The sequence below is a fragment of the Puma concolor genome, chromosome D1 (genome assembly GCF_028749965.1).
Source record: "Puma concolor isolate L17-30 chromosome D1, mPumCon1.1.hap2, whole genome shotgun sequence".
In the NCBI taxonomy this organism is placed as follows: Eukaryota; Metazoa; Chordata; class Mammalia; order Carnivora; family Felidae; genus Puma; species Puma concolor.
In genome coordinates this window covers 51,523,264-51,548,181 of record NC_141676.1, presented here as the reverse complement: position 1 = coordinate 51,548,181, position 24,918 = coordinate 51,523,264, and the positions used below count along the sequence as shown (strand labels likewise).

General features: G+C 42.8%; 1 protein-coding gene across 3 annotated transcripts in view; it reads left to right on the top strand.

Moving 5' to 3' along the window:
- Positions 1-24,918, top strand: part of SYT9 (synaptotagmin 9) — a 200,019-nt gene that overhangs the window by 130,608 nt on the left and 44,493 nt on the right. The window contains exons 4-7 of one of the 3 annotated variants that reach the window (XR_015241031.1): positions 14,290-14,410; positions 15,841-16,012; positions 17,792-17,891; positions 18,099-18,228. Coding sequence is in view for 1 of the 3 variants with exons in the window: in XM_086678076.1 (XP_086534202.1) it covers positions 14,290-14,410; positions 15,841-16,012; positions 18,099-18,228 (423 nt within the window). In the remaining 2 variants the exon portion in view is untranslated. The remainder of the gene's footprint in view (positions 1-14,289; positions 14,411-15,840; positions 16,013-17,791; positions 17,892-18,098; positions 18,229-24,918) is intronic. The other 2 variants (XR_015241032.1, XM_086678076.1) reach the window with 2 other exon arrangements.

Sequence of the window (24,918 nt, the reverse complement as noted above, 5' to 3'; positions counted from 1 at the left end):
GAATGGAGTTCTCTGTGCCTCTTGGATTTCAATGCTTTTTTCCTTCCCCAGATCTGGGAAGTTCTCAGCTATGATTTCTTCAAGTACCCCTTCAGCACCTTTCCCTCTCTCTTCCTCCTCTGGAATACCAATTACACATAGGTTATTTCTCTTTAGTGCATCACTTAGTTCTCTAATTTTCCCCTCATACTCCTGGATTTTTTTATCTCTCTTTTTCTCAGCTTCCTCTTTTTCCATAATTTTATCTTCTAGTTCACCTATTCTCTCCTCAGCCTCTGCAATCCAAGCTGTGGTCGTCTCCATTTTATTTTGCAGCTCATTAATAGCATTTTAGGTCCTCCTGGCTGTTCCTTAGTCCCTTGATCTCTGTATCTCTGTAGTAATAGATTCTCTGCTGTCCTTTATACTGTTTTCAAGCCCAGCGATTAATTTTATGACTATTATCCTAAATTCACTTTCTGTTATATTGTTTAAATTGTTTTGGATCAGTTCGTTAGCTGTCGTTATTTCCTGGAGGTTTTTTTGAGGGGAATTCTTCTGTTTTGTCATTTTGGATAGTCCCTGGAGTGGTGTGGACCTGCAGGGCACTTCCCCTGTGCTGTCTTGAATAACTTGCATTGGTGGGTGGGGCCGCAGTCAGACCTGATGTCTGCCCCCAGCCCACTGCTGGGGCCACAGTCAGACTGGTGTGTACCTTCTCTTCCCTTCTCCTAGGGGCAGGGTTCATTGTGGGGTGGCATGGCCTGCCCTGGCTACTTGCACATTGCCAGGCTTGTGGTGCTGGGGATCTGGCGTATTAGCTGGGGTGGATCGGCAAGGCGCACAGGGGCGGGAGGGGCAGGCTCAGCTGGCTTCTTCAGAGATCCGCTTTGGGAGGGGCCCTGCGGCAACGGGAGGGCTTCAGACCTGCCACCGGAGGGATGGATCCGCAGAAGCACAGCGTGGGGTGTTTGTGAGGTGCAAGCAAGTTCCCTGAGAGGAACCGGTTCCCTTTGGGATTTTGGCTGGGGGATGGGCGAGGGAGATGGCACTGGCTAGCACCTTTGTTCCCTGCCATGCTGTGCTCTGTCCTCCCGGGCTCAACAACTCTCCCTCCCGCTGTCCTCCAGCCCTCCCGCTCTCCGAGCAGAGCTGTTAACTTATAACCTTCCAGATGTTGAGTCCCGCTTGCTGTCAGAACACACTCCATCCGGCCCCTACGCTTTTGCAAGCCAGACTCGGGGGCTCTGCTTGGCTGGGGGGCCGCCCCTCCGCCCCGGCTCCCTCCTGCCAGTCCGTGGAGCGCGCACCACCTCGCGGCCCTTCCTACCCTCTTCCGTGGGCCTCTCGTCTGGCTTGGTTCTGGAGACTCAGTTCTGCTCGTCTTCTGGCGGTTTTCTGGGTTATTTAGGCAGGTGTGGGTGGAATCTAAGTGATCCGCAGGACGCTGATGGGTTTTTTGAAAACTATTTTAAATAAGGTTATTTTCTACTTTTTAACTTGTTTTTTTTTTGGTATAAAAATAAAATTTATTTTTGTTTACTGACACTGATGGCCATTAATCCATCAGTCATAGATGAAGATGCTTATTTATTCTAATGGTTTTTCTGTAAGGTTTTTGGGATAGTTTTACACATCATATTATCTGGCAATAATGACAATTAATTCTTCACATCAAAACTTTATACCTTTTATTTCTTTTTCATGCCTTATTTCACTAGGACCTCAAGTACAATGTAAAATAGAAGTAGTCTGTGTCTTATTCCTAATTTAATTGGGAAGCTTTCTGTATTTCACCATTGAGTATACCATTGCTATAGCCTTGTTTTTAGATGCCCTACATCAGATCAGCAAATTTCTCTTTTATATATGGTTTGATAAAAGCTTTTATCATAAGTAGATGCTTGATTTTATCATATCTGTCTATATTCATTTAGATAATTATATGATTTGTTCCCACTTTGTTCTGTTATGGACATAATTGTCCATAATTATGTTCATGGTGTGAGAGTAGAGCCTGCTTGGGATTGTCCCTTTCTCTCTGCCCCTCCCTCTCCCTCTCTCTCTCTGTCTCTCAAAATAAATAAAGTTTGGGGGGGGGGGGAGCTAACTTCAACTTTGTTTGGCTTTGTTCACTCTCTCTAAATATATTTGTTGTCCAATCATTAATTTTGCTCTAATATTATTATTTCCTTCCTTCTAGTTTGTGTTTAATTTGTTGTTCTTTTTCCAGGTTCTTCAGGTAGATGCTTTGATCACAGATAATCAGCCTTACTTTGTTCCATATTATACATGTAAAGCTAAAAAATTTTTCCCTAATCTGATTTTTAAGCATTTATGTAGAAAAAAGCTACCATTCTCTTCCTGTGTGTTTCTCCTTTACTCTGATACCACTTACCACACTTATGACATTTCTGCACAAAACATGTGGGGTTTTCCTACACCAAGCAATTCTGCAACACAAACTGGGTATCCTAAAATTTAGCTCAGTTCTGATACTATCTATCTGGAGATAATGTCAGATCCCACAGGTTAAGGGATCAGGCTCATGAGACTGCCACTTTGGATGCCAATGATAAAAAGTAGGTCCCTGTTGTTACCCACAACTTCTGTGCAACTTGGCTACAAATCAGGGATTCCCATGACCTCTTCTGTGTTGGATTTGATTATTTTCTGGAACAGTTTATAACACTCAGGGAAACATAACAGTTTATTAAACAATGTGATAAAGGATACAGATGAACAGCCAGATGAAGAGATACAGAGGGCAGGTATGTCACTCTTCCAGTATATAGATAGGTTCACCAACTTTGGGGGTCTCTGAACCCAGGTCTATTGGGTCCTATTTTATGGAGGCTTCCTTATGTAGGCATGATCAGTTATTAACCCCTTTCCTCCCACTCTCCTCTGGCTGAAAATTCCAAGCTGCTTTTTTTTTTTTTTTTTTTTTTTTTAGTGTATTTATTTATTTTGGAGACAGAGAATGAGCAGTGGAGGGGCAGAGAGAGGGAGACAGAAGATCTGAAATGGGCCCTGTGTTGACAGCAGAGCCTGACTCGGGACTTGAATTCACAAACCATGCGATCATGACCTGAGCCGAAGTCGGACACTTAACCAACTGAGCCACTCAGGCGCCCCTGAAAATTCGAAGCTTCTTATTCTGGCTTGGTCTTTCTGGTGACCAGCCCCCATCCAAGAGCCCACACAGAGTTGCTTCAATAGAACAAAAGATGCTCCTAGTTCTTTTTATTACTTGGGGGCATAGAGAGGGGGAGACACAGAATCTGAAGCAAGCTCAGCCTCTGAGCTGTCAGCACAGAGCTCGAGGCGGAGCTCGAACCCATGAACCATGAGATCATTACCTAAGCCGAAGTTGGACACTCAACTGACTGAGCCGCCCAGGCGCCCCTCAAACTCTACACATTTTAAAGAAAGGACTGGCCCTTGACTGGTTCTTGGGAGATAACCTCTAAGCCCTTAGAATATCCTGACTGATAAGAGTTCATTATATAACAGAACTTGGACCACATTAGATATTTTATGTTAACAATGCAATAATGGTAAACAGCTGTGTTTGTTCACCTAGGGCCCTGAGCCATGCTGTTTGACCTCTGATGATGGAAATGAGGACTGACTTGTTAAGGTCAGTCATTTGGGAACTCTTTGCCACCCATAATAAGAACGTTGGACATTGGGGTGCCTGGGTGGCCCAGTCAGTTAAGTATCCAACTCTTGATTTTGGCTCAGATCACAATCTTGCAGTTCATTGGTTAGAGCCCCATGTCGGGCTCTGCATTGACAGTGTGGAGCCTGCATGGGATTCTCTGTCTTCCTCTCTCTACCCCTCTTCCACATGCTCTCTCTCTCTCTCTCTCAAAAATAAATAAACTTAAAAAAAAAAAACAGAAGTGTTTAAAGGAAAGGAACCTTGGGCATCAAGGTTTAGTTAAGTTTCCCATTTGGCAATACTTGATATGTGTTGTCACCCATCATGACTGGGAGAGTTAAGTGCTGTCAGTGTGACTCCATTGGAGGAGGATAACTGGAAGCTTATGCCTGGTTTCTCCCAGACTCTACCCTGTATCTTTTTCCTTTGTTGATTTTAATCTTGAGTCCTTATGCTGTAAGAAACCGTTAACTATGAGAATAACAGCCTTTCTGGGTCCTAAGAGTCCTTCTAGTGAATCATCAAACTTCAGGGTGGTCTTGGGGACCTCCAATACAATGATACTCAAAAATATTGAGGAAACTGGAGTATCATAAGTCTGTTGATAATGATTCCCTTTGCCTAACTTGTGTAACCTTCTGTAATGCCAAAGTTCAGTAATTTTAGTGATGTTAATATCCTACAGGTAGTGTTAAAGAATAATTCATCAGAACTCCTAGTTAAATACATCAGATAAAAAACATGAGATTGCCTGCACTGCCTCCTGAGGCCCCTCATAAAATAATAGTAAAGGAATTACAGAGGGCATAAGCAATAGAAGACTTTCCTTTGACCCTTTAATTATAAATATAGACAATTAGGGATGTCCTAGAACATGAGGAAAACCACTATCATGGTCCAAAATGAACAGATTAACTGATCCCGGGGCGGGGTGGGGGGAGAGAGAGTGGGGAGGGGTGGAAGACATTAAAAGAAAAGAAAGAATTCTAATTAATATGGATCATTGAGGACCAAGCAAGATCAAGGAAAACAAGATATCTAAATACCTTTTGGGAAAATTTCAGAAGGTATAAGTACAAAATAAAAGTACAAAGAGACCATCTTAAAACCAAAAAAAAATCTACAAAAGAATGGCATCAAATGTTCATCCCAGCTAGAACATGAAGTGCTTGGAGACATTGTGACAATGTAAAATGATTCTAAGATAAAATAATTTTAACCTAAATTCTATGCCCAGCCAACTTTCTTTTAAGAATTAGACCACAATAAAAATTATTTTTACTACCTGTGATCCCTCACTGGAAAAAAGAAAGAAAAAAAGTTCTCAAGGACATACTCAAGTAAAATGAAAAATGTTTCTATAAAGGGGGGATGTGGGTTTTAAGAAACTGCAGTGAGCAAAGAAATGGGAATATTTTAACTATATCTTAAATGTTTGTTAATTTGGCTGTGAAACATAATGGAATAGCAAAAAATTAAAAAAATAAAAAATAAAAAACACTTTTTAATTTTTATTTATTTTTTAAATGTATTTTAAAAGACAAAGCATTATTAATTAAATTCTGGAAGGAAGAAGATTTGGATACAAAGTCAACAAGCTTGATTTAATAGACACATGGGAATTTGGCCCCTGCAGATAGAGAATACACATTAAGCACATATGAGCACAACTGAATGAGACAGGATAGGACAGAATAACATAATATTTTAAATGGTTGAAATCATTAAGGCATATCCTCTGAACTCAAGGCCATAAAATTGGAAGACGAAAGTGTAGTCCTCTACAAAATGTGTCTTTTCAGAATTGTTAATGCCCATTATTAATTTATATACCATAAAACTAACCAATTTTAAGTGTACAAGTTTTGTCACAATTATACAGCCATGTAACTGCCACCATAATCGTGACATGGAATATTTCTCTCATCCCCAAAGATTTCCCAGTGCTCCTCTATGATCAGTTCCCTCCTCCCACCACCAGTCCCTAGTTTCCACTGATCACTTTGTGTCACTGTAATTTTGCTTTTCCCAGAGTTTCATATAAAGGGAATCATACATGTTGTCTTTTGTTGGAGATCCTTTCACTCAGCTTAATGCTTTTGTGATGTATTCGTGTTGTTTCTTTTATTAGTAGTTTTTTCCATTTGGTTGCCTACTGGCATTCCATTGTATGGATATACCTCATTTTGTTTGTCCATTCACCATTTGATGCTACATTTGGGTTTCTTTTCAGTTTGGGCTCACAACAGTTGCATACAAGTCTTTGGATGGAGGTGTGATTTTATTTCACTTAGGGAAATAACTAAATGTGAGATTTCTGGGTCATTTGGCATGTGTATGTGTAACCTAAGAGAGACTGCCAAACTGTTTTTCCCAAATGGTTTTAACATTTTGCATTTCCAGCAGAGCTTGAGAGGCAATTACTCTCCATCATGGGCAATAAGTCATATTGTCAGTCGTTCATTTTAGCTTATTCTTGTGGTTGTGTAGTGGTATCTTGCTATGGTTTAACATTCTTTTGAGGAAGTGCCTGTTCAGATCTTTTGCCCCTGTTTTTGTTAGGTTATTTCTCTAAGTTGTAGGAATTCTTTATATATTCTGGATGTAATTCCTTTATGGGCTGTATATTATACAAATATAATCCTTCAGCCTGTGGCTTAACCTTTGTCTTTCCTAAGAATGTGTTTGAAGAGCAAAGTTTTTAACATTAATGAAGCAAACGGTATGAGTTTCTTTTATTATGTATTGTGCTTTTTGTGTCCATCTAAGGGATATTTATCTAACCCAAAGTCACGAACATTTTCTCCTATGCTTTCTTTTAGCACTTCCATAGTTTCAGTACTTACATGATCCATTTGCATGAAATCCTTTCCTACCATGTGAAGGAAAGGTCATGGTTCTTTTGTTGTTGTTGTTGTTTCAAATAGATATCCAACTATTCCAGTACTGTTTGTTTAAACGAGTATCTTTTCTTCATTAAATTATGTGCTCCCTTTCAAGAAAGTGATTTGACCATGTAAATGAGGGTCTAATTCTGGCCTCTTCATCCTGTTCCGTTCATCAGTATGTCTGTCCTTTTGTGAACACCTCCTCGATTACTGATTACTGTGGTTTTTATTTTACACCTCATAGGTAGTGTTAAGTACTTCCATTTTGTTTCTTTTTTCCAAAATGATTTTGATTATTCTAGATTCTTTTTATTTGCATATAAATTTTAGAATCAGTTTGTCAATATCTACAAAAGGTATGTTGAACTTTTGATTGGAATTACACTGAACTTACAGATTATGGAAGAATCAATATCTTAACCATGTTAATAAGTCTCTTGATGTATGAATGTGAAATATCTCTCTATTTATGTCTTCTCTAATTTTTCTCACCGTTGTTTTGTAGTTTTCAGTATACACGTCTTGCACATGATTTGCTAAATTTATCTGTGAGTATAAATGTAAGTGTATTTTTAAATTTCAATTCTTGTTTCATTTCTAGTATATAGAAATAATTTTGCTTTCATATTAGCCTTGTTGGCCTTGCTAGACTTGTTTTAGTAGTTTTTTATAGATTCCTAAGGATTTTCTCCATAAGTAATCATTGCACCGGCAAATAAAACAGTTTTACTTCTTCCTTTTAAAGGTGTGTATCTTTTATTTCTGTTTTCTTTCACTGGCCGGACCCTCTCGTACAATGTGAAACAGAAGTAGTGAGAGCAGATGTCCTAGCCTTGTTTCCTAACCTTAGGAGAGAAAATGTATAGTCTGTCATCAAGTTTAGCATTAACTATAGTTTTTTTATGTTATCTTTCTTTTTTTTTTTAAGTTTATTTATTTATTTTGAGAGAGATAGAGAAGATAAGCAGGGCAGGAAGAGAGAGAGAGGGAGAGAGACAGAATCCCAAGCAGACCCCACACTGTGAGCGCAGAGCCCACAAACTGGAGCCGTGAGACCATGACCCAAGCCAAAATCAAGAGCCAGACACCCAACCGACTGAGCAACCCAGGCACCCCTACAGGTGTCTTTCTTAATAGAAGGAAGTCCACTTCTATTCCAGTTTTCTGAGAGCACCTATCCTGAATGGTATTTACTTTTTTCAAATGATTGTTTTGTGTCTGTTGATAATGGTTTTTCCTTTTTAGTATGTTGATATGTTGATTTACTTTGATTAATATTTTCAAATGTTAAGCCAGACTTGCATTCCCAGGATAAATCCTACTCGTCCAGGATATATCTCCTATTTAATAGATTGCTGGGTTTAATTTGCTAAAATGTTATTAAACATAATTGTGTCTGTGTCCATGAGGACAATAGTCTGTAGTTTTCTTATAATATCTGTGTCTAGTTTTAGTATCAAGATATTGCTGCCCTCATAAAATGAGCTGGGAAATGTTCTTCTCTTTTCTGGAAAAGCTTATATAGAATTGGTATTATTTTTTTCTTAAATGGGTTTGACTTTACTTTGCGAGAAGGTTTTTAATTGGGACTTCAATTTTTTTAATGATATAAAACAATTCAGGTTATCTATTTTTTTCTTTAGTTTGGTATGGTGGGTTTTTTTTGTCTTTCAAGCAAGTTGTTCATTTTCTCTAAGTTATCAAATCTATTGGGATAAAAATGATCATAACATTTCTTATTATTTTAATGTCTATAGTATCTGTATTGATATATCCATTTCCATTTTTATATTGATAATTAATATTTTCTAATTTTTGTTTCTGGTCAGTCTTGCTAGGATATTGCTTTCATTGACTTTCTCTAAGTGTTTCCATTTTTTATATTTCATTGTTTTCTATGCTTATGTTATTTTCTTCCTTTTATCTGTGTTGTGTTTTATTTTCTCTTTTGTGTGTGTGTGTTCCTCAGTTGAAACTCAGATCAGTGTTTTGAAATTATACCTCTGTTTGAATATAAACATTTAATGCTGTACATTTCCCTATAAGTACTGCTTTGTCTGGGTCCTGCACATTTTGATATGTTGTATTTTCATTTTCATTCAGGTCAAATTAATGTTTAATACACCTTGTGGGGGGGTTTTATTTGACTTGTGGGTTATTTAGAAAAATATTGTTTAATTCCCAAATATTGGGGGATTTTCCAGATATTATTGATTGAATTCTAGTTTAATTTTATTCTTATTTGGAACATATTTGGTATGATTTCAATCTTCTTGAATTTAATGAAAAAAAATGTTTATGGCCCAGAGCATAATTTATCTTGGTGGATGTTTTGTGTATACTTAAAAAGAATATTTTGTTGTTGTTAGATGGAGTATCAATGGGTAAAGTAAATGCCAATTAGGTCAAGTTTGTTGATATTATTGCTCAGGTCTTTTATATCCTTACTTCTTTTCTATTTGCCTGTTCAATCAATGACTGATAGGGCAGTGTTGAAGTCTCTAACTCTGCTTGTGGGCTTGCCTAGTTCACCTCTTAATTCTCTCAGATTTGTTCAATAATTTTGAATTTTTGTTGGTAGATACATACACATTTAAGATTATGTCCCCTTGATGATCTGATCCTTCCTCCCTGGAACTATTCCTTGGTTTGAAATCTTCTTTGATATTAATATAGTCACTAAAATGTTCTTTTGATTAGTGTTTACATTGCCTAATTTTGAAAAATCTTTCAAAACCTGTCTTCGTCATGGTATTTTAAATGGGTTTCCTGTATACAGCATATATGGTTGGTCTTGGTTTACTATACCTATTAGTTATTTAGTGATTACTCTATTTGAAATATACACCATTACATTATTTTACCTAATCTTTATTATTTCCTTTCTTCTGCTTACTTTGTTTTTATTTATTCTTTTTAATCTTCATTTATTTATTTTCTTCTGATTTCTTAGAGTGGAAACTGAGGTCATTGTTTTGAGACTTTCCTTCTTGCATAATATAGGCATTTTGGTGCTATAAATTTCCCCCTACATGCTGCTTTAGCTGCGTTTCACACATTTTAATGTGTCATGTTTTTATTTCAGTTAAGTTCAGAATACTTTCTCATTCCTCTTTTGATTTCTTCTTTGATCCATGGATTATTTATAAGTGTGATATTTAGTTCTAAAATATTTGGAGATTTTCCAGATATCTTTTTGCTGTTGATTTCTAATTCATTTCCATTGCAGCCAGAAAATGTACTTTGAATCTTCTCAAATTTAATTGAGACTCATTTTATGGCCTAGAACAGAATATAGTCTAGCTTGTTTAGTGTTATGGGTGCACTTGAAAAGATATGTATTCTACTGCTGGTTGATAGAGTGTTATTGTAATGCCACTAGTTACACCAAGTCAGTTGTTAGTGCTGTTGTTCAAGTATTCAAACCTCTGACTCTAACTTGTCTGTCCTCGCAATTCTATCAGCTTTTGCTTCATGTGTTTGAGAGTGTGTTATCTGGTGCATAAATATTTAGAATTGTTATGTGCTTTTGATGAATTGACCTCTTTATCATATCACTCTTTGTCCTGGTAATATTCATTGCTCTGACATATATCTTGTCTGATATTAATATAGTCCTCCAGATTTTTTTATTAGTGTTAGTATGGCATATCTTTTCTTACTGTTTTACTTTTAATTTACTTATATTTTATATTTAAAGTACATTTTTTTGTAGACACCATAAAACTGAGTCTTGCTATTTTATTGTCTTAATCTTTGCTTTTTATTTGGATGCCTAGATCACTTACATTTAATGTAATTATGGAAATAATAGGATTAAATTTACCATCTTGTTGTTCGTTTTCTATTTCTGTAAGATTTGTCTCTTCTCGTAGTATTCTCTTTCCCTTTTTTTCTGTCTCCTTTTGGATTAATTTAATACTTTTAAAGCATCTATTTTATCTCCTTTTTTGGCATGTTAGCTATAAATCCTTTTAATAGTCATTTCTTATGGGTTTATAGTGTTCATCTTTAAATGTTTGAGAAAGAAGGAGACAGAGCTGTCAGCATAGAGTCCCATGTAGGGTCTGAACCCATGAACCATGAGATCATGACCTGAGCCAAAATCAAGAGTCGGATGCTCAACTGACTGACCACCCAGACATCCCCATAGTGTTCATCTTTAATATACACAGCCTAACTTAAAGTAATATTATACCATGTGTGCTACATATAGTATAAGAACCTTACAACAATTCTAGTTTCATATCTTCCCAACAAATAATCCCAAAAAAATGATAATTGCTCCATTTCAATATCAGTTTTTCAATCCCAGAGAAGATTTGAAGTGGCCTTGCCTGGGTTCCATGATTATCCCTAAACAGATATGGACAGGGCCATGAATATTTGGTTAAACCTGAATTCCTGCAGCAGCCCTTCTAGATCTTCACAGAATTGGGAAGGAGCTCACCAAAAGAACCTAAGAAGAAGAATGCAAAGTGCACTAATTAGACAAAACTTAGAGCTATCATAGACCGCTACAGGCAAACATATCACATTACAGATTGGCAGGTAGAGAATTCTCACGCACTTGCTATAAATTCCCAGTATATTTTGCTAACAGTACTGAACGTGGCCACACAAAGCAGGAGCAAGTGAAGCATTTCTTTATATGACATTTTCCTTCCCCTTGTATCCCCCAGGGCACACAGCCACCAGTGACACTCTGTATTCTTGTCAAGCTGAAAAAGAAGCCAAATATTCCACCACCCTTTTATATTTGACTTTCATCAGCACTCTGGAAAAATTTTTACGAACAATATAAGCACTTCTGTGTAAGGCAGTTTCTCAACCTTGAAACTATTGACATTTTGAACCTGATAATTCTTTGCAGTAAAAGGGGCTGCCCTGTGCATTGTAGGATGTTTACCAGCATCCCTGGACTCTACTCGCTAGATGTCAGTAACTGCCTCCCCAGTTATGACAATAAAAAATTTCTCCAGATAAGGCCCCCAGGGGAACACTACTACTGTTGAGAACCATTGGTTTAAAGGGATGTTTGCAAACATAGGGATCTACAGTTTCTTGACCCCAAATCAGCACCAGCTGATAGGGGAAAAGCAGAATCAACATTATGTACCATCCACCCCTGTTCCATATCCCTGCAAGCCCATCTGCACTTAAGGGACCCTGTCTGTTGTTCCCACTGCAAAAACAGCTCCAGCGCCTGGAAAAGAACAATGCCCAACCACCACCATCGCAGCCGATGTTAAAAGAATAAGCGAGTAAGTGGATGGATTGATGGATGAATGAAAAGAAAACTACAAAGATTATTCAGTGTCATTCTGGGGAAAGGAGTGACACAGATACAGAAGAAAAGGGGATATTTTGTTCTTTCACTAAAAATATCTATATATTAATTTTATCATAATTTTTACTTTCATGATTTAGAAAATGTTAACTGTTTTATTTCTAAACACTTGAAAGTCTAATCAAACATTTTCTCTTTGATAACTATGTTTTTAATTTTCTGGCTTTTTTTTTTTTTTAAGTACACATGTGGACTTTAGTTGACCTTTTGAATACTGTATCACCAAGTCCAGAGCTTGATTTCTTTTTCCTTAAACTTATGAGCAAAGAGCCATAATGTGAGTGATTTGTGAATGGGGTTTATGTTGGGAAGAAAATGTACTTAGCACAAAAGTAACCTGAGTCGTCACATTCAGTTATGTTCATTGGGCTTAAGGGCAGGGCTTGGAGTGCAGGCCCCATCACATCTCGAGCCCGACAGAGCTTGGGTGAGTGTGGACCTTCCAGAACTGTATGCTGAGAAAATGGGTGAGATGAAGCTTCATCGGCATGATTCTGGTTACTCCTGTTTTGCTTTGTCAAACTGAGATTTTCTGAGCAGGAGGAGAGGAGGGGGTGGTGAGCTAGGTGCAGTGAATAACCTCCTGAGGGAGGAACAGGTGTTTGGGCCTTTCTGCTTAAGGCAGACAGAAGCCAAAGGGCAAAGGAATAGGGCAGGGAGTGTGGAAGGAAAAAGATAATTTGTGGGGACAGCTGTTGTTTCTGTTTCTCCTCTGCCACCAGCAGGAAGTTGGATCAGATCCTCCCTCTTCAGGGAAAGCAGACACCTGTCCTGCAACAGGGAACCAGCAGAATGAAACTGTCCAGCGCCTGCCCAGTGTGCCACCACCCCACACTCCTGTAGAATTCTTGTCTCTCCCCCTCACTCTATCTGAGAGGGAAAGGCCCAGCCACCTGGGTGTCTTGAGATCCAGGTTCCAGGAACCAGAAGAGCCTGGCTTGCAGAGTGAGGTCATTTATTTACACAATGCAAGTGATGCGCAGAGATGCAGAGCAATCCATCTGCCTTAGCGACCAAACAGATTCCCTTCGCCTCATCCTCCTGCAGAAGCGGTCAAGGCAGGGAGGTTGGGCGAGGTGACCTTCCAGAACTGAATCTTTGCTTCTAAAAATAGAAGCATCTTTGGAGACTCGAGGAAGGGAGGGGAGTCTGTGGATGTTGAGGGCAAAACCTGGACTCCCCAGAGCATTGTCAGTATGAAACCGTATTAATTAGACACAGACACCCAGCTCGATAACCTTAGGTATCAAAGAAATGGAAAGTAAATGAACTCGCTTTTTTCCCCCCTTTCTGGTAACTCCTTGGGCTATAAAGGAGAAAGAGAACCATGTCGTCCGACCTATTTGAATGGCTGCACACTGCCTGAGGAGATGTCTTCCCCAGCAAAGGGAAACGGGCTCCTTAGGGACACACTAAGAGAAGGCAAGAGCTACAGCTAAGTGGGAACCCCCAAGACCAGCAGTAGGGGGTCACACTCATTTCTCCCTGTGTAGAGACTACAGAGGGCTCTGTCTGAGGCTGGGCAGGGCCAGGCGAGTATCTGGGTGTGTCCAGGGCTGTGGAGGGCATGCATGGGGTCACGGGTGGCACTCACAGCCTTCTGCAGGGTCCTTGTCTAGAGCCACATAGTAGGGGCAAGGTGTTTCAGGATCCAGTGGAGCCGTGTGTTGGTCTACATACATAGTGCGTGACCAGGTTGTGTGCAGTGCTCTGCTGGGTGGAGGGTTGTTGGCTGAGTGTGTATGTGTGCACATGCATGCACTTGTGTGTGTTTTGGGATGGGGGTATTTGCAGGAGTGTGTGCAAGTATGACAGCAATCCTGAGGGGACTGGGTAGGGGAGTGTGTAGGGCTGTAAGGGAAGGAGGCATACAGATGGTGGCTATTTGGAGACTTTGCCCTCATGTGGGGCCTGTGGGGAAGACTATGGGGGAAGGGCTATACGAAACGGAGAGGCTGTGTGGGGCTGTGTGTGGAGCACGTCTGCGCCGCTGGTGGGGCTTTGCAGTCCTAAGGAGCACCTCTTTGGGTAGCTTTGTCCTGGGGGGGGCCCTGGGGGATTGTGGTGGGAATATGAATGGAACCACATGGGAAATAGCCAAGGCTCTGGGGGCTTCATTCCTGGGGGCTGTGCAGGGCCGCAAGTGGCTAGATAGAGGGTGAGGCCCTGGACGGCCTCCACAGCTTTGCTATCTGAGGACAGGCTATACTTCCTTAGGGTCTGGGGCTCCCAAAGTCCAGGCATTTGTTCTCCTCCTTGTGGTCGACGTGAAGCGAGACATAGCAGGGATTCACAAGATGAGCCGAGGACCAGTGGTGTCCCTTCCAATGCTGTCCTGCAGCTGGTCCTTATGCGTGCCAGGCTGAGGACAGTTTCCAATGAGTCCGCTTGTGCTTTCTCAACAGGACAATGTGGATCTTGGAGAGCTGATGTTTTCCCTCTGCTACCTTCCAACTGCTGGCAGGCTGACCATCACCATTATAAAAGCGAGGAATTTAAAGGCAATGGACATAACAGGAGCATCAGGTGGGACATTCTCAAATTCAGACTTCCTCCCATGGTTCTAATGTAGTATTTATGAAGTCTCTAATAGAGTAATAAGGTGCATAAAACCAAACTACCTAGGTTTAATTCCTCTCCTAGACCTCATGGCTGTATGACTTTGGGCAAGTCCCTTAACCTGTCTGAGCTTCAGATTCCCCATCTGTAAAATGAGGCTAATAATAGTATCTGGCTCATTGGGTTATCATAAGATTAAATAAGTTAGTGCATATAATGTCATAAAACAGTACCTGGCACATATGAAATGCTACCTAATGGGAATAGTCATTATTTTCTTGTATGTCTTCTTCACCATAGTTGTGAACTGGACCTACAGTTTACACATGCTGACACAGCTTATCTAATTGGGTCTTTCTTCAGATACAAGTAATCACCATCTCAGGCCTATGGAAGATTGAAAACAATCATATATCCTCCTACAAGGCCTGTCAATGAACTATGCAGTTTGGTATTCTAACCATATTCTAAACCATAACAAGAAAGCCCTGATATGCAGGTCCTACTGTACACATTCCCAAGCAACTTCTTCAGGGGCTCCCAAAATGTGGTCATAGAACACCCAGTCCACTGGCTGTTGATCACAGAAATCAATGGACATCAGATGCAGTATATTCTGCTTACTTACTGGCCTCCAGTATTTTTCCAAGAGAAAAAAAGATGTGGCCCCTTCTGGCCTTTCAGTGCCTCCTGGACAGTGTATGGGGAGTCAGGGAAACACGTGGTTGTGCAGGCAAGGAGAGAAAGAGAAGTCCCCATGGAGCAGAAGGATAGTGAGGTAGAACCAGAGAAGTCCCACCTGAAGCAGAGACCAACCTTGTCACCTGTCACCCTATGCCAAGGTCATGCCATAAGCAAGCTTTGTCCTTTCCCTGCTGTGCTGAACTGCTTCCCCCTTTGCAACCCAACTTCAGGCAGCTCTGGGGCTTGAAGCCCCTGTACTCCCCAAAGCTGTCCCTGTCATCTAGGCATTCTATCTGTCCCTTTCCTAAAGACCTGATGTTTAAGAAGAAACTGTCTGGGGTGGTTCAGAGTCGGGGCCTTCAGCCCATTTTTCCTGCCTTGGAAATACCTTTGTATCTCTCCCCATTGCAGCCAGGCAAGTCTGGAATTCTAGCTGGAACATTTTCTAATTTGGTAACAGATATTTTCACACTATTTTTAAATTCCACACACTTTGAGGAGACAGTGTCCTGTGCTTTTTCTTGAATGAATGTCTTAATTATCCTAACTGTAGTCACTGCCCAGGCATCTTATTAATTAAAATCCTCAAACTCCAGCCCACAGGCAGGTAAGGGAGTTCTGCATCCCGTAGTCCGTGGAACTCCACAGTGATGGAACTGCCCCCTACATCCACATTTATCCTCTCAGTACCCCCACTTCTCATGGTTGTACAGATCCCTACGTGAAAGTGTCACTGATGTGTGATGGCAGACGACTGAAGAAGAGGAAAACATCCACCAAGAGGAACACTCTGAATCCCGTTTACAACGAAGCCATAGTCTTTGACGTCCCTCCCGAGAACATTGACCAAATCCACTTGTCCATAGCCGTCATGGACTATGACCGGTGAGATACCTGGAGCTTTTTCTCAGGGCGGAAAATGTCTCTTGTGCCCAGGACAGGGAGGGAAGAGGGGGAGTGCGGCCACATGTTCTTAGCTGGTGTCCCAGGCTGCAGGAAATGAGTCAAATGGACACCCCGGGAAAGCTGACTGACAAGGAGTCGCCATTTTCCAAACCATGCTTTAGAGTTATATTACCCAAGTGCCTCTTTGCTCTCCACGTTTTTATTTCTTTCTCCTTCCCCATCCTCCCCTCCTCCCCACCTCATCCCCTTTCCATTCCTGCATACTCCCCAGAATCTCAGCTTGGAAAAACCTGGTTCTGCAGGTCTTAATCTTCTCCTGCGCAATCCTGCCTGGCCTTCGTGGGAAGATTCCACTCAAAATAGCAGAGTGATTACTTTAGCCACACCATCAACATTTCTAAATACATAACTCTGTTATTTTTTCCCTTCTCCAAGTGTGTTTAATAAAGATCATTTCCATCCACTTAAGTCTGAAAGCAAACAGAAATGTTCTCTTGAAAATGCTAGAATCAGTATGGATGACAGGGTACATTAAAATGTATAAGATGCTCGACTTTCTAATTAATACAGCACAGAAGAGATATTTATAGCCTGCATTGTAGCCAATTGTGTATTTAAAGGACAGATTTGAAAAACAGTCATTTTAATATGCAAAGGAAGTACCAACAGGGAATTAGACATGTTAAACCAGTCATTGGACTGAAATGCAGAGTCTCTTTTTAATTGGAAACCTCCCACGTGGTCTGGGCACAAGTATAAAAAAAAATCATTCTGACTTCTAATATAATCTTACAAATATTATTTGTAGCTGAAAATTTTCCCACATACCCCTGAAATGTCACTAAGGCAGCATCAGTGCCCTGAACACCCTTTCTAGCAGATGCCTAGGTGAAACAGAACTGTCTTCTAGCTCAGGGAACACATGGGTTGGCTCAGCTGCCCATGGGTGTGACAGCCCACATGGAGCAATAAACCTTATCTTGTCTTCTCTGGACGAAACACAGCACCAGTAGTGTCAGGTCACAAGAGGGGACGTTGCCCACCAACCGTGGAAATCTAGGCCAGCTTTTTTCAAGCGATTGCCAAGATTCCCGCATCAACAAATCTGATTATATGAGCTCTGCTTCAATTCAATTCTCAGTAAACTCATGAATCTGCCTGGAAAAATCCATGGCAGAATTCATGGGGCTTCTGCACACAACTGATTTTAATGAGCACAGACTCAAATGTCCTTCACACTCCCCCACCCGTGTCTTGCCATTACTCCCTACATACAAATAGGAGAAAAATTACTCATCTTTGCAGGAAGGAAAACAACAGAAAGTCCATGAGCTCGGATCCTAAAGAGTTAAAGGATGGGTCATATCATTCTAGTTACACAGGCGACTTCTAACCAGAAACTGCTAAGGGGAAAGATTGCCCCAAGGCAGGCACCTACCCAGGGAAAGTTTCAGAAATATTAGCCCTAAAGTTAAAGGAGCTAAGTATCTTTCTACAGTAGGGAAATCAAGTTGGGTCAAAGAAACAAAGGTGGGCTTGGAAGGAAGGAGGGGAGAGTGGGAGAACACACATTCCCTGAAGAGAGGGGTTGCAAGGAGACTCAGGAAGTATCCCCACCCTGCCCCCTTTGTAAGCTCCAGACTATGGCTGCCCTACCCAATACTTCTCTTTTACACATACTTGGTTGCCTCTTATAGGAATTTGAGCAGCCATTAATGCAAGGAACTCCTTTCAGATGGCCTCCTTTTCATTACATAGGTTTGAAGACCTGGAGGTCAGCCTCATTCTAGAACCAGAGTTGTCATCCCTAGCATGCATCAGGAACAAGCTAAGCCATGCCAGTGTTACAAAAGCTCAGGTGTGTGACAGCTAACCTCTGCTCTTCCTCTCTGTGCCACCAAGTACCATCTTGGATCCCAAGTTCTATTGGCTTTTAAGCTTGTCCTGTAGTTTTAAATTAAGGAATGAAAAGAACCACCCCTTGCCTAATTCCTCTCGGTTTGAGTAGTTGTTGCTCTTACATACCAAAATTTTAAGAAAAAGTTATTGTGGGCCGTTTTCACAGTGTAGGTCATAATGAGATCATCGGCGTGTGTCAAGTAGGCAACGAAGCCGAGAGGCTGGGCAGAGACCACTGGAGTGAGATGTTGTCGTATCCTCGGAAGCCCATTGCACACTGGCATTCCCTGGTGGAGGTAAGACCCTACTCCCACATGCTCCACTTTGTGGAAGAATAAATGCTTTACTGTTGAAATGCAGAAGACACCAAGAGTGTGAGTGTACCGGGGTCTACAGTCACTGATGGGTTTCTCTGGTTGCCTTTTCTGAGGCCGTTGGAAATTGCATTCAGTCTGAGGTTGAGTCTGTGCTCCCCCTCTGTCTAGTGGGTTTTGGACATTGATCACTCATCCCTCACTTTGATTGTCTTCAAGAATGACTAAGATTCTCTGATTCCATGTCATGGCTTTGGGTTGACATTTGGAAGGTGTCTACAGGATCCAGATGAGTGTGGAATTTCAGGTCGCCATATAGTGACTTATGTGTAGCATCAGAAAGAACCTGAGACTAGGAGAGAGGAGGCCTGGATTCCAGGACCGGCTGTAGCATTAACCTGTGATTCTGGACAAGCTGTTTAATATCAGATTCAACTACATGTGATAAAAATGCACAAAACAACAAATGAAATAGAAATTTATATCTCTCTTACATAAAAAAAGGTCCAAAAGAAGGTAGCCTAGTGGCTCTGTGATTACAATAGAGAACTAGACTTCTGTCTTTCTGCTTCACTGTCCCAGTGTGGGGTTTTTTTGAGGTCACCTCATTGAACAACATGGCTGCTAAGCTCCAACATATCTTTTCAGGTCATCCAAAGGTAGAAAGAGGCAAGATCCAAAAGCACACACATTCTCTTTCAAAGGAGTTTCTTTGATGTCTCATGTGACACATCTACTTATATTTAACTTAGTCACAGAGTTTAGTCGCATGGACACATGTGGGAAATGTATTCTTTTACTGGGTGTAAATAGTCCCAACTAAAAACCGGGGTTTGTGTGCAGGGAAGAAGAGATGAGTGAATACTTGCATCCAGTGGGCCATCATTCTGCTTCACACCTTCATTCATTCATTTACCAACCCCCATCATTTACTTCTCATTCATGCTTCCCCCATCCATCTTTGCTCATTGACACCCTCTCTTATTTATGTGCTAACTCATTCTTTCAAAAACAAATTGCATTTACTAGGTATCACCTGTGAGAGTCAAATGCCATATTAGGTAAAGAGAATAGATGTGAATAAGAAACCATCCTGTGAAGAGCTTGTAGACCACAAAAGAGACAGAAGAAGGCATGCAAACTAACCACTAAAATGCACAGTCATGAGCCTTAACATCCATATCAGGTGCTACAGGAGCACAAAGGTGGCAGGTGAGACTGTCCAGGAAAGCATTTTCCCTCCTGCTCTTGGTTAAGTGATGGGAAGTAAGCCCCTGGAAAACGGGACTCCAGGAAGCATGGGTTCCAGGCAGAGAACTTTCCTCTTATTCTTCCAGTACAGGCAGCTCTACTCCCAGCAAAGCCATCCTGAGAGGCCAAGACAAAACCTCAGTGGTGTGGGTTCCGTTGCCATCAAGATTCAGGAGAATCGGGTCGAGGCAGACCTGGGGAGGCAGAGGACCCTGGGGAGGAAGGGACAGTCTTCCTTTGTTGGAGATGGTGCCTGAGGGAGAAGACCGGCATAGAACCTATGGACTGATTCTAAGCTTCAGGGCCTGGGGTGTATTCAAGCAGCACCTAAGGCCCCCTAATTTATAGGTCCCCAAGGATATCTCTGCCCCTGGGCCAGTGAAGTTAAGACTCATTCTTTTCTGGACTCAAAATTAATCCCTGAGGGAGACCCACGGCCCCCTGAATCACCTGAGAAGTAGCTGCAAGTCAGATGCTAACCCAACTGCCCCTCACTTCTTCAGCTCCTGGGGGAGCCCTCAAAGGAGTCTATGTGAGGGCTCATTATACTGCCTGAGTCTGTCAGTACCAGTGACCATCAGAGCAGTGGTAATAGACTTTTTGTACCCTTCAGTCACAGCTGACTTTAATTCTTGTTTGTAATCAGGAGTGTCACAGAATGTCACAGAGCTCTCTGCCTCTCAGGTCCCAGGATGGGAAAGGAGTAAAGTTTAGGGATGTGGTGTGGGGCTGAGACAGGAGCCCCTGTTTGGTGCACAGCAGCTCCTTCTCAGTGCCCTTGCCGGGGAGTGAGGACAGGTGGTGTATTGTGCACGGGACCCTGAGTGGCGGTGCATGCATGGTACCCAACGGGGAGCATGGAAAGCGGGCCTTGGAGACTTCTTTTCACTCCTGAGGAAAAAGCACTGTCTGACTTTGCTCGCTTGGAAGATGGTCCCTAAACCCTGGGCACTTGACTTTTTGCAAATAAGGGTATGATAGCCATGTAAGTGAGAAATCAGTGTTTTTAGGGTTAAACCACCGAAACTTGGGAGTCGTGTGTTGCAGCAGCTAGAATGACTTCAGCTGGTACAACAGTGGTCTCTTAACTGCTGCCCCAGAATGACGTGCCTGCACACCTTTGTGAGGGGCAAGTGAAGAGGGGGCCATCTCTGCCCCGTTGCTTCCTGTCTCTTTGAAGTATGCGCCCAGGACCCCACATCCATCCGAAGAGTGGAAGCGGTACTTTCCCTTTTAAAAATAAATGTGCAGCCAAAAGAATCGGGGCACTGGTACGAGATGAGATGAAAAGCAGGATTGGAGAGGTCATTGCGCTTTGCTGACAGCTGTAAGGAAGGAGGGAACTGGACTCAGAGCCGTTGGTCAGAGGCACTCACTGTGGAGTTGGATGGACCTAGAGTCAGATCCCAGTGCTGCCACTCACAAGTTGTTCCTCCCTTTCTGAATCTCAGTGTTCTCCTCTGCAAAGTGGCCCCTAACAGCACCTGTCTCCCAAGGGTGGTTGTGAGGATCAGACAGTGAAGCCACAGCGGCTGTAGACGCTCAGGGAGGTTCTCTGTTACGGTCAGTACTATGTATGCCCCGCATGGTAAGGGGCTGCCGTGTGTCCTCATGGAACCCTCAGCCATCATGTTTGCCATGGAGGATAAAAGGAAGGCTGGAAATCCCACCCCCTGCAACCTCAGACGGGGGGAAGGGGCTAGACGTAGATGCATGCCCTTAAGTTCTGATTCTTCTCCTCTCCTCTTACACTGTCTGAGAACCTTTAGATTTTCTGCGTAAAAGCAAAAACGGCAATTAAGTCCCAGTTCTGTGTGTGTTTGCGTATGTGTGCGTGTGTGTGTGTGTACATAAGCATGTGTGTATACGTGAATGAGAGAAAGGCAGAGAGAGATTATGGGGTAGTTAGGATTTAGTATAAAGGGAGTCTGGCCTGGCAGAAGCTCTTCACCGCTGGGGGCTGAGGGACCAGGTTAAGACTGAACCCTGAACCCTGCAGAGATTTGGCAGCGGGCTCGGGCGGGGCTGCATCCAACACACCCTGACCTTGCCAGGGCAGGTGGCAGATGGAGTCTTCAAAGGCAATGAGTCCAGAAACCCATTTCTCTCTCAGGGTTTCTGGATGGCTTCACTGCACACTCAAAGGTCAGCCAATACAGCTCCCTTCACTCTCCATGATGTTAAAGGCTTGGGAAGCTGTGCAGACTCCCCTAGAGCCAGCTGCCTGGGACTCGGGGACAGGAATATCCCTTCCAGGGGGCCTCGGGAGGTAGTAGAACTCTTGGAGCTCCCACTACAGCACCCCCCCTTTGATATCCTGGAGAAGATGGTGTTGGCCTGGTCACAGCCCAGCACCCTTCCCACCCTTCTGGAGTGGAGCTGGCCTACATCATGAACCCCGGCGAGAATAATAACAATAGTCCCTGGTTTTCATCACTTTCCCCCCGTAGTGCTGCATAACCTCTGCATTAACAAGCAGTGAACTGGTGTAATGGGAAGACCGGACACAGACACCATTTGGTTAAATAAAATTTTACTTCTCTAAAAGAGAGAGAAGAGAGAATATCTAATCAGAATGTATAATGAAGATCAGCAACATTATCCTGACGGGCGGCGATACAAGATTCTAAACCCCAGAGTCCTATTCACGTTGTGCTTAGGTGTGGATAAGTCTCCTCTCTCTAAGCTCAGCCTTTCCTATGTGTGTGTATATACAAAGGGGTTCTGCACTCACTTGGTCTGGTGGTCCGCAGGGCCACCTCACTGAGCCCAGTGCTCCCTACAACTCAAGAGTTATGCAGTTCCCGGCATAACTCAGGGACAAGTGTGGCCCAGTATGACCAGAGTACTCACCTACCACCCTCTGGAACCTCTTGAAGGTGTAAGCTTACAGCTGTAGAACGACAGCAAGCATCAGTTATCCAGACGCCACTGGGAGTTACACGACCAGTTCTAGATAGTGGCCATCAACTGCCCCGCAGAACCTGCCTGAAGTCTTCGAGGTACACACATTCCCGGGAGAAGGCATCCAATTGCTCCGGTTGGGTTAGGTGTCTTCCCCCGCCCCAGGGGTCATTGCAGTGTGAGCCAGTGCTCCTTCCAGCTTCCTGAGAAGGGCCCAGGCAGGATGGAGACGTTGACGCAGGCGAAACGCAGTGCTACCCAGATTTTGAAGTGAGGGACTCAGAGGCTTTAGCACTTTGGGCAAATTGTTATTTACAAGAGACTGAAGAAACAAAAGTGATTCTCCACAACGGGGAGGGGTTGGCTAGAAAGAACCAAGCAGGTGATGAGGTTCCCATCAGAGGACTTGGCGTCTATTGCAGGACGTGGGCCCAGGTGAGGACTAGACTAGCAGAGAAGGAAACTGAGACTGGGTAGGGGAAAGTGTGGAGTCAAGGACAGGACAGGGAGAGCCCTGGAAAGTGCTGCCACACAGAAGCAGGATGTACCTGAGGTGCCTACAGCACCCCCATTGCTGGTCTTTGGAAATACCGTGAATTCAGTTCTGATAAGTAAGGGATGAACTGAGGCTGGCGATCACATGCTTTGCCCTGTGAAGGGGTAGCCCAAGAACTGGGTCATTGAGCTGAGCATAAGCCTAATGTGTGTGTCAGCAGATAGTGATGGAGGAAATGAGGAGTCTGTACCTGGAGGGCCACATGCTATCACAGTATCTTCTGCATGTGGTGACACACACACCCCCCCCCCCACTCCAAATATGATCCAACAGAAGATCTCAGTGCCTCAGACAACAAAATGCTTGGCCTGGATGGGAACCGAGAGAACCAGAAGCACTTGAAGTACATTAAAATAGTGTAAGAAAATGTAAATTTCTTCATTATCTAAAATGAATACCATCCTGGTAAAGAACAGGAAGGGGAAAAAAAACTTGATCTTGCTAATTAATGATTTCTGGTCTCTTCTAGGTTATCTTGGTTTCTCTGGCATAAATATTTAGTCAAATATAATGCTTAAATTCTCTACCAGAGCTATTTCCCTTCTTTCTAGAAGTCTCCTCTCCTTCTTCCTTCCTAAGCTGCCATCCAGGTGTAGTAGGGAAGCCTAAAGGCCTTGTGACAGGAGTGGACTGCATGCTTTCACCTGACAGGGGACATTTTCCTTCTTGTCTCTGGCCATCAGATGCCACACTGTCTCTGCCTGTGCTGAGGGTCCCTGCTGATGTAACTTGCTACCTGTCCTCACAGAACAAGCCCAAGCCAGGCCTGATTACTCTGTGGGAGCTCGGCCTCTTTGAGGCTGGCCAAACCTGAATGTGGCTGTTGCCAGCCCTGAAGATCTCTGAGGTCTGACAGCATCTCTCACTTGATGCCTGGCCTAGGAGGTTTTTGCACCCCTTGGTATGGGGTCACTTCCACACTTGCCGGAACCCCTGGAACCCTGTCAGCCAATAGTCCCCTCCTTTCCACACCCTCCAAACATCAGAGACACATAGGAGCTTCAGGGGACTTGATGACAGTATAGACACCCTCTGCATGTCCATTGAGTTACATGGCCTTTTTTTTTTTAAGATTTTATTTTTAAGTAGGTTCCATGCCCAACATGGGGCTCGAACTCACAACCTCAAGATCAACAGTCACACTGTCTACCCACTGAGCCAGCCAGGTGCCCCACATGGCCATTTCTACGTTGTTCCTCTGGCCTCATGTTGGTAGAGCGACACATCCACCTTCAGCTTCCTCCTCAATCCACCTGAAATTTGGGATTTTAGGCCTGAGGGGTGAAACCAGGACCTCACAGGAGATCCTGTCTTCCCCTCTCCCTGTCTCTTCTGCCAAAGCTCTCTACTTCCTCCTCCCAGCTGGAAGAATCTTCTGTAACTGAACTAACGTGAGTTTGCTCCTTGGTGAGTTACAGGTAGATACCACACGAGGGGGAGTTTTCACAGAAAGGAAACTTTGTTTTGCAGCCAGTAAGGAGATCATAGGGAATAACTTCCAAAGTCGTGACCACCCCCCATCCCAAGCAAGGATGAGTAGGTTCTTTTTATTTAGAGTTTAGGATGAGTATTCAGAAAGGGGAGCTCTGTCACCACTTGTGAAGGCGGGCCACAAGGTTGTGCAGGTGTACTTAGAAAACATGCCTATACATTCATCCTATGTGATGTTAAAGAAGCTTGTGCTCCATTTAAGGCTGATACTATGACATTATAATGAAGCAGAGGTAACTGTTAGACACGGGTATGCTCTGAGAGCAGGTATAAACTGGGGTTTGGGGCTCCTTCTCTTGGGTAAGGAGGGCGGGGCCTTGCTTACTTTTGAACCAGCGCTGGGAGTTTTACCACTGGTTGTCTCTGATAGGGTGAGGCTATTTCCTGGCCTGGTGGAGACTAGTGATTTTTACATTCCCTTTGTTCCCTTAAAATCCTTAACTACTGAGGTTTTTGCATTTCTTTGTAAT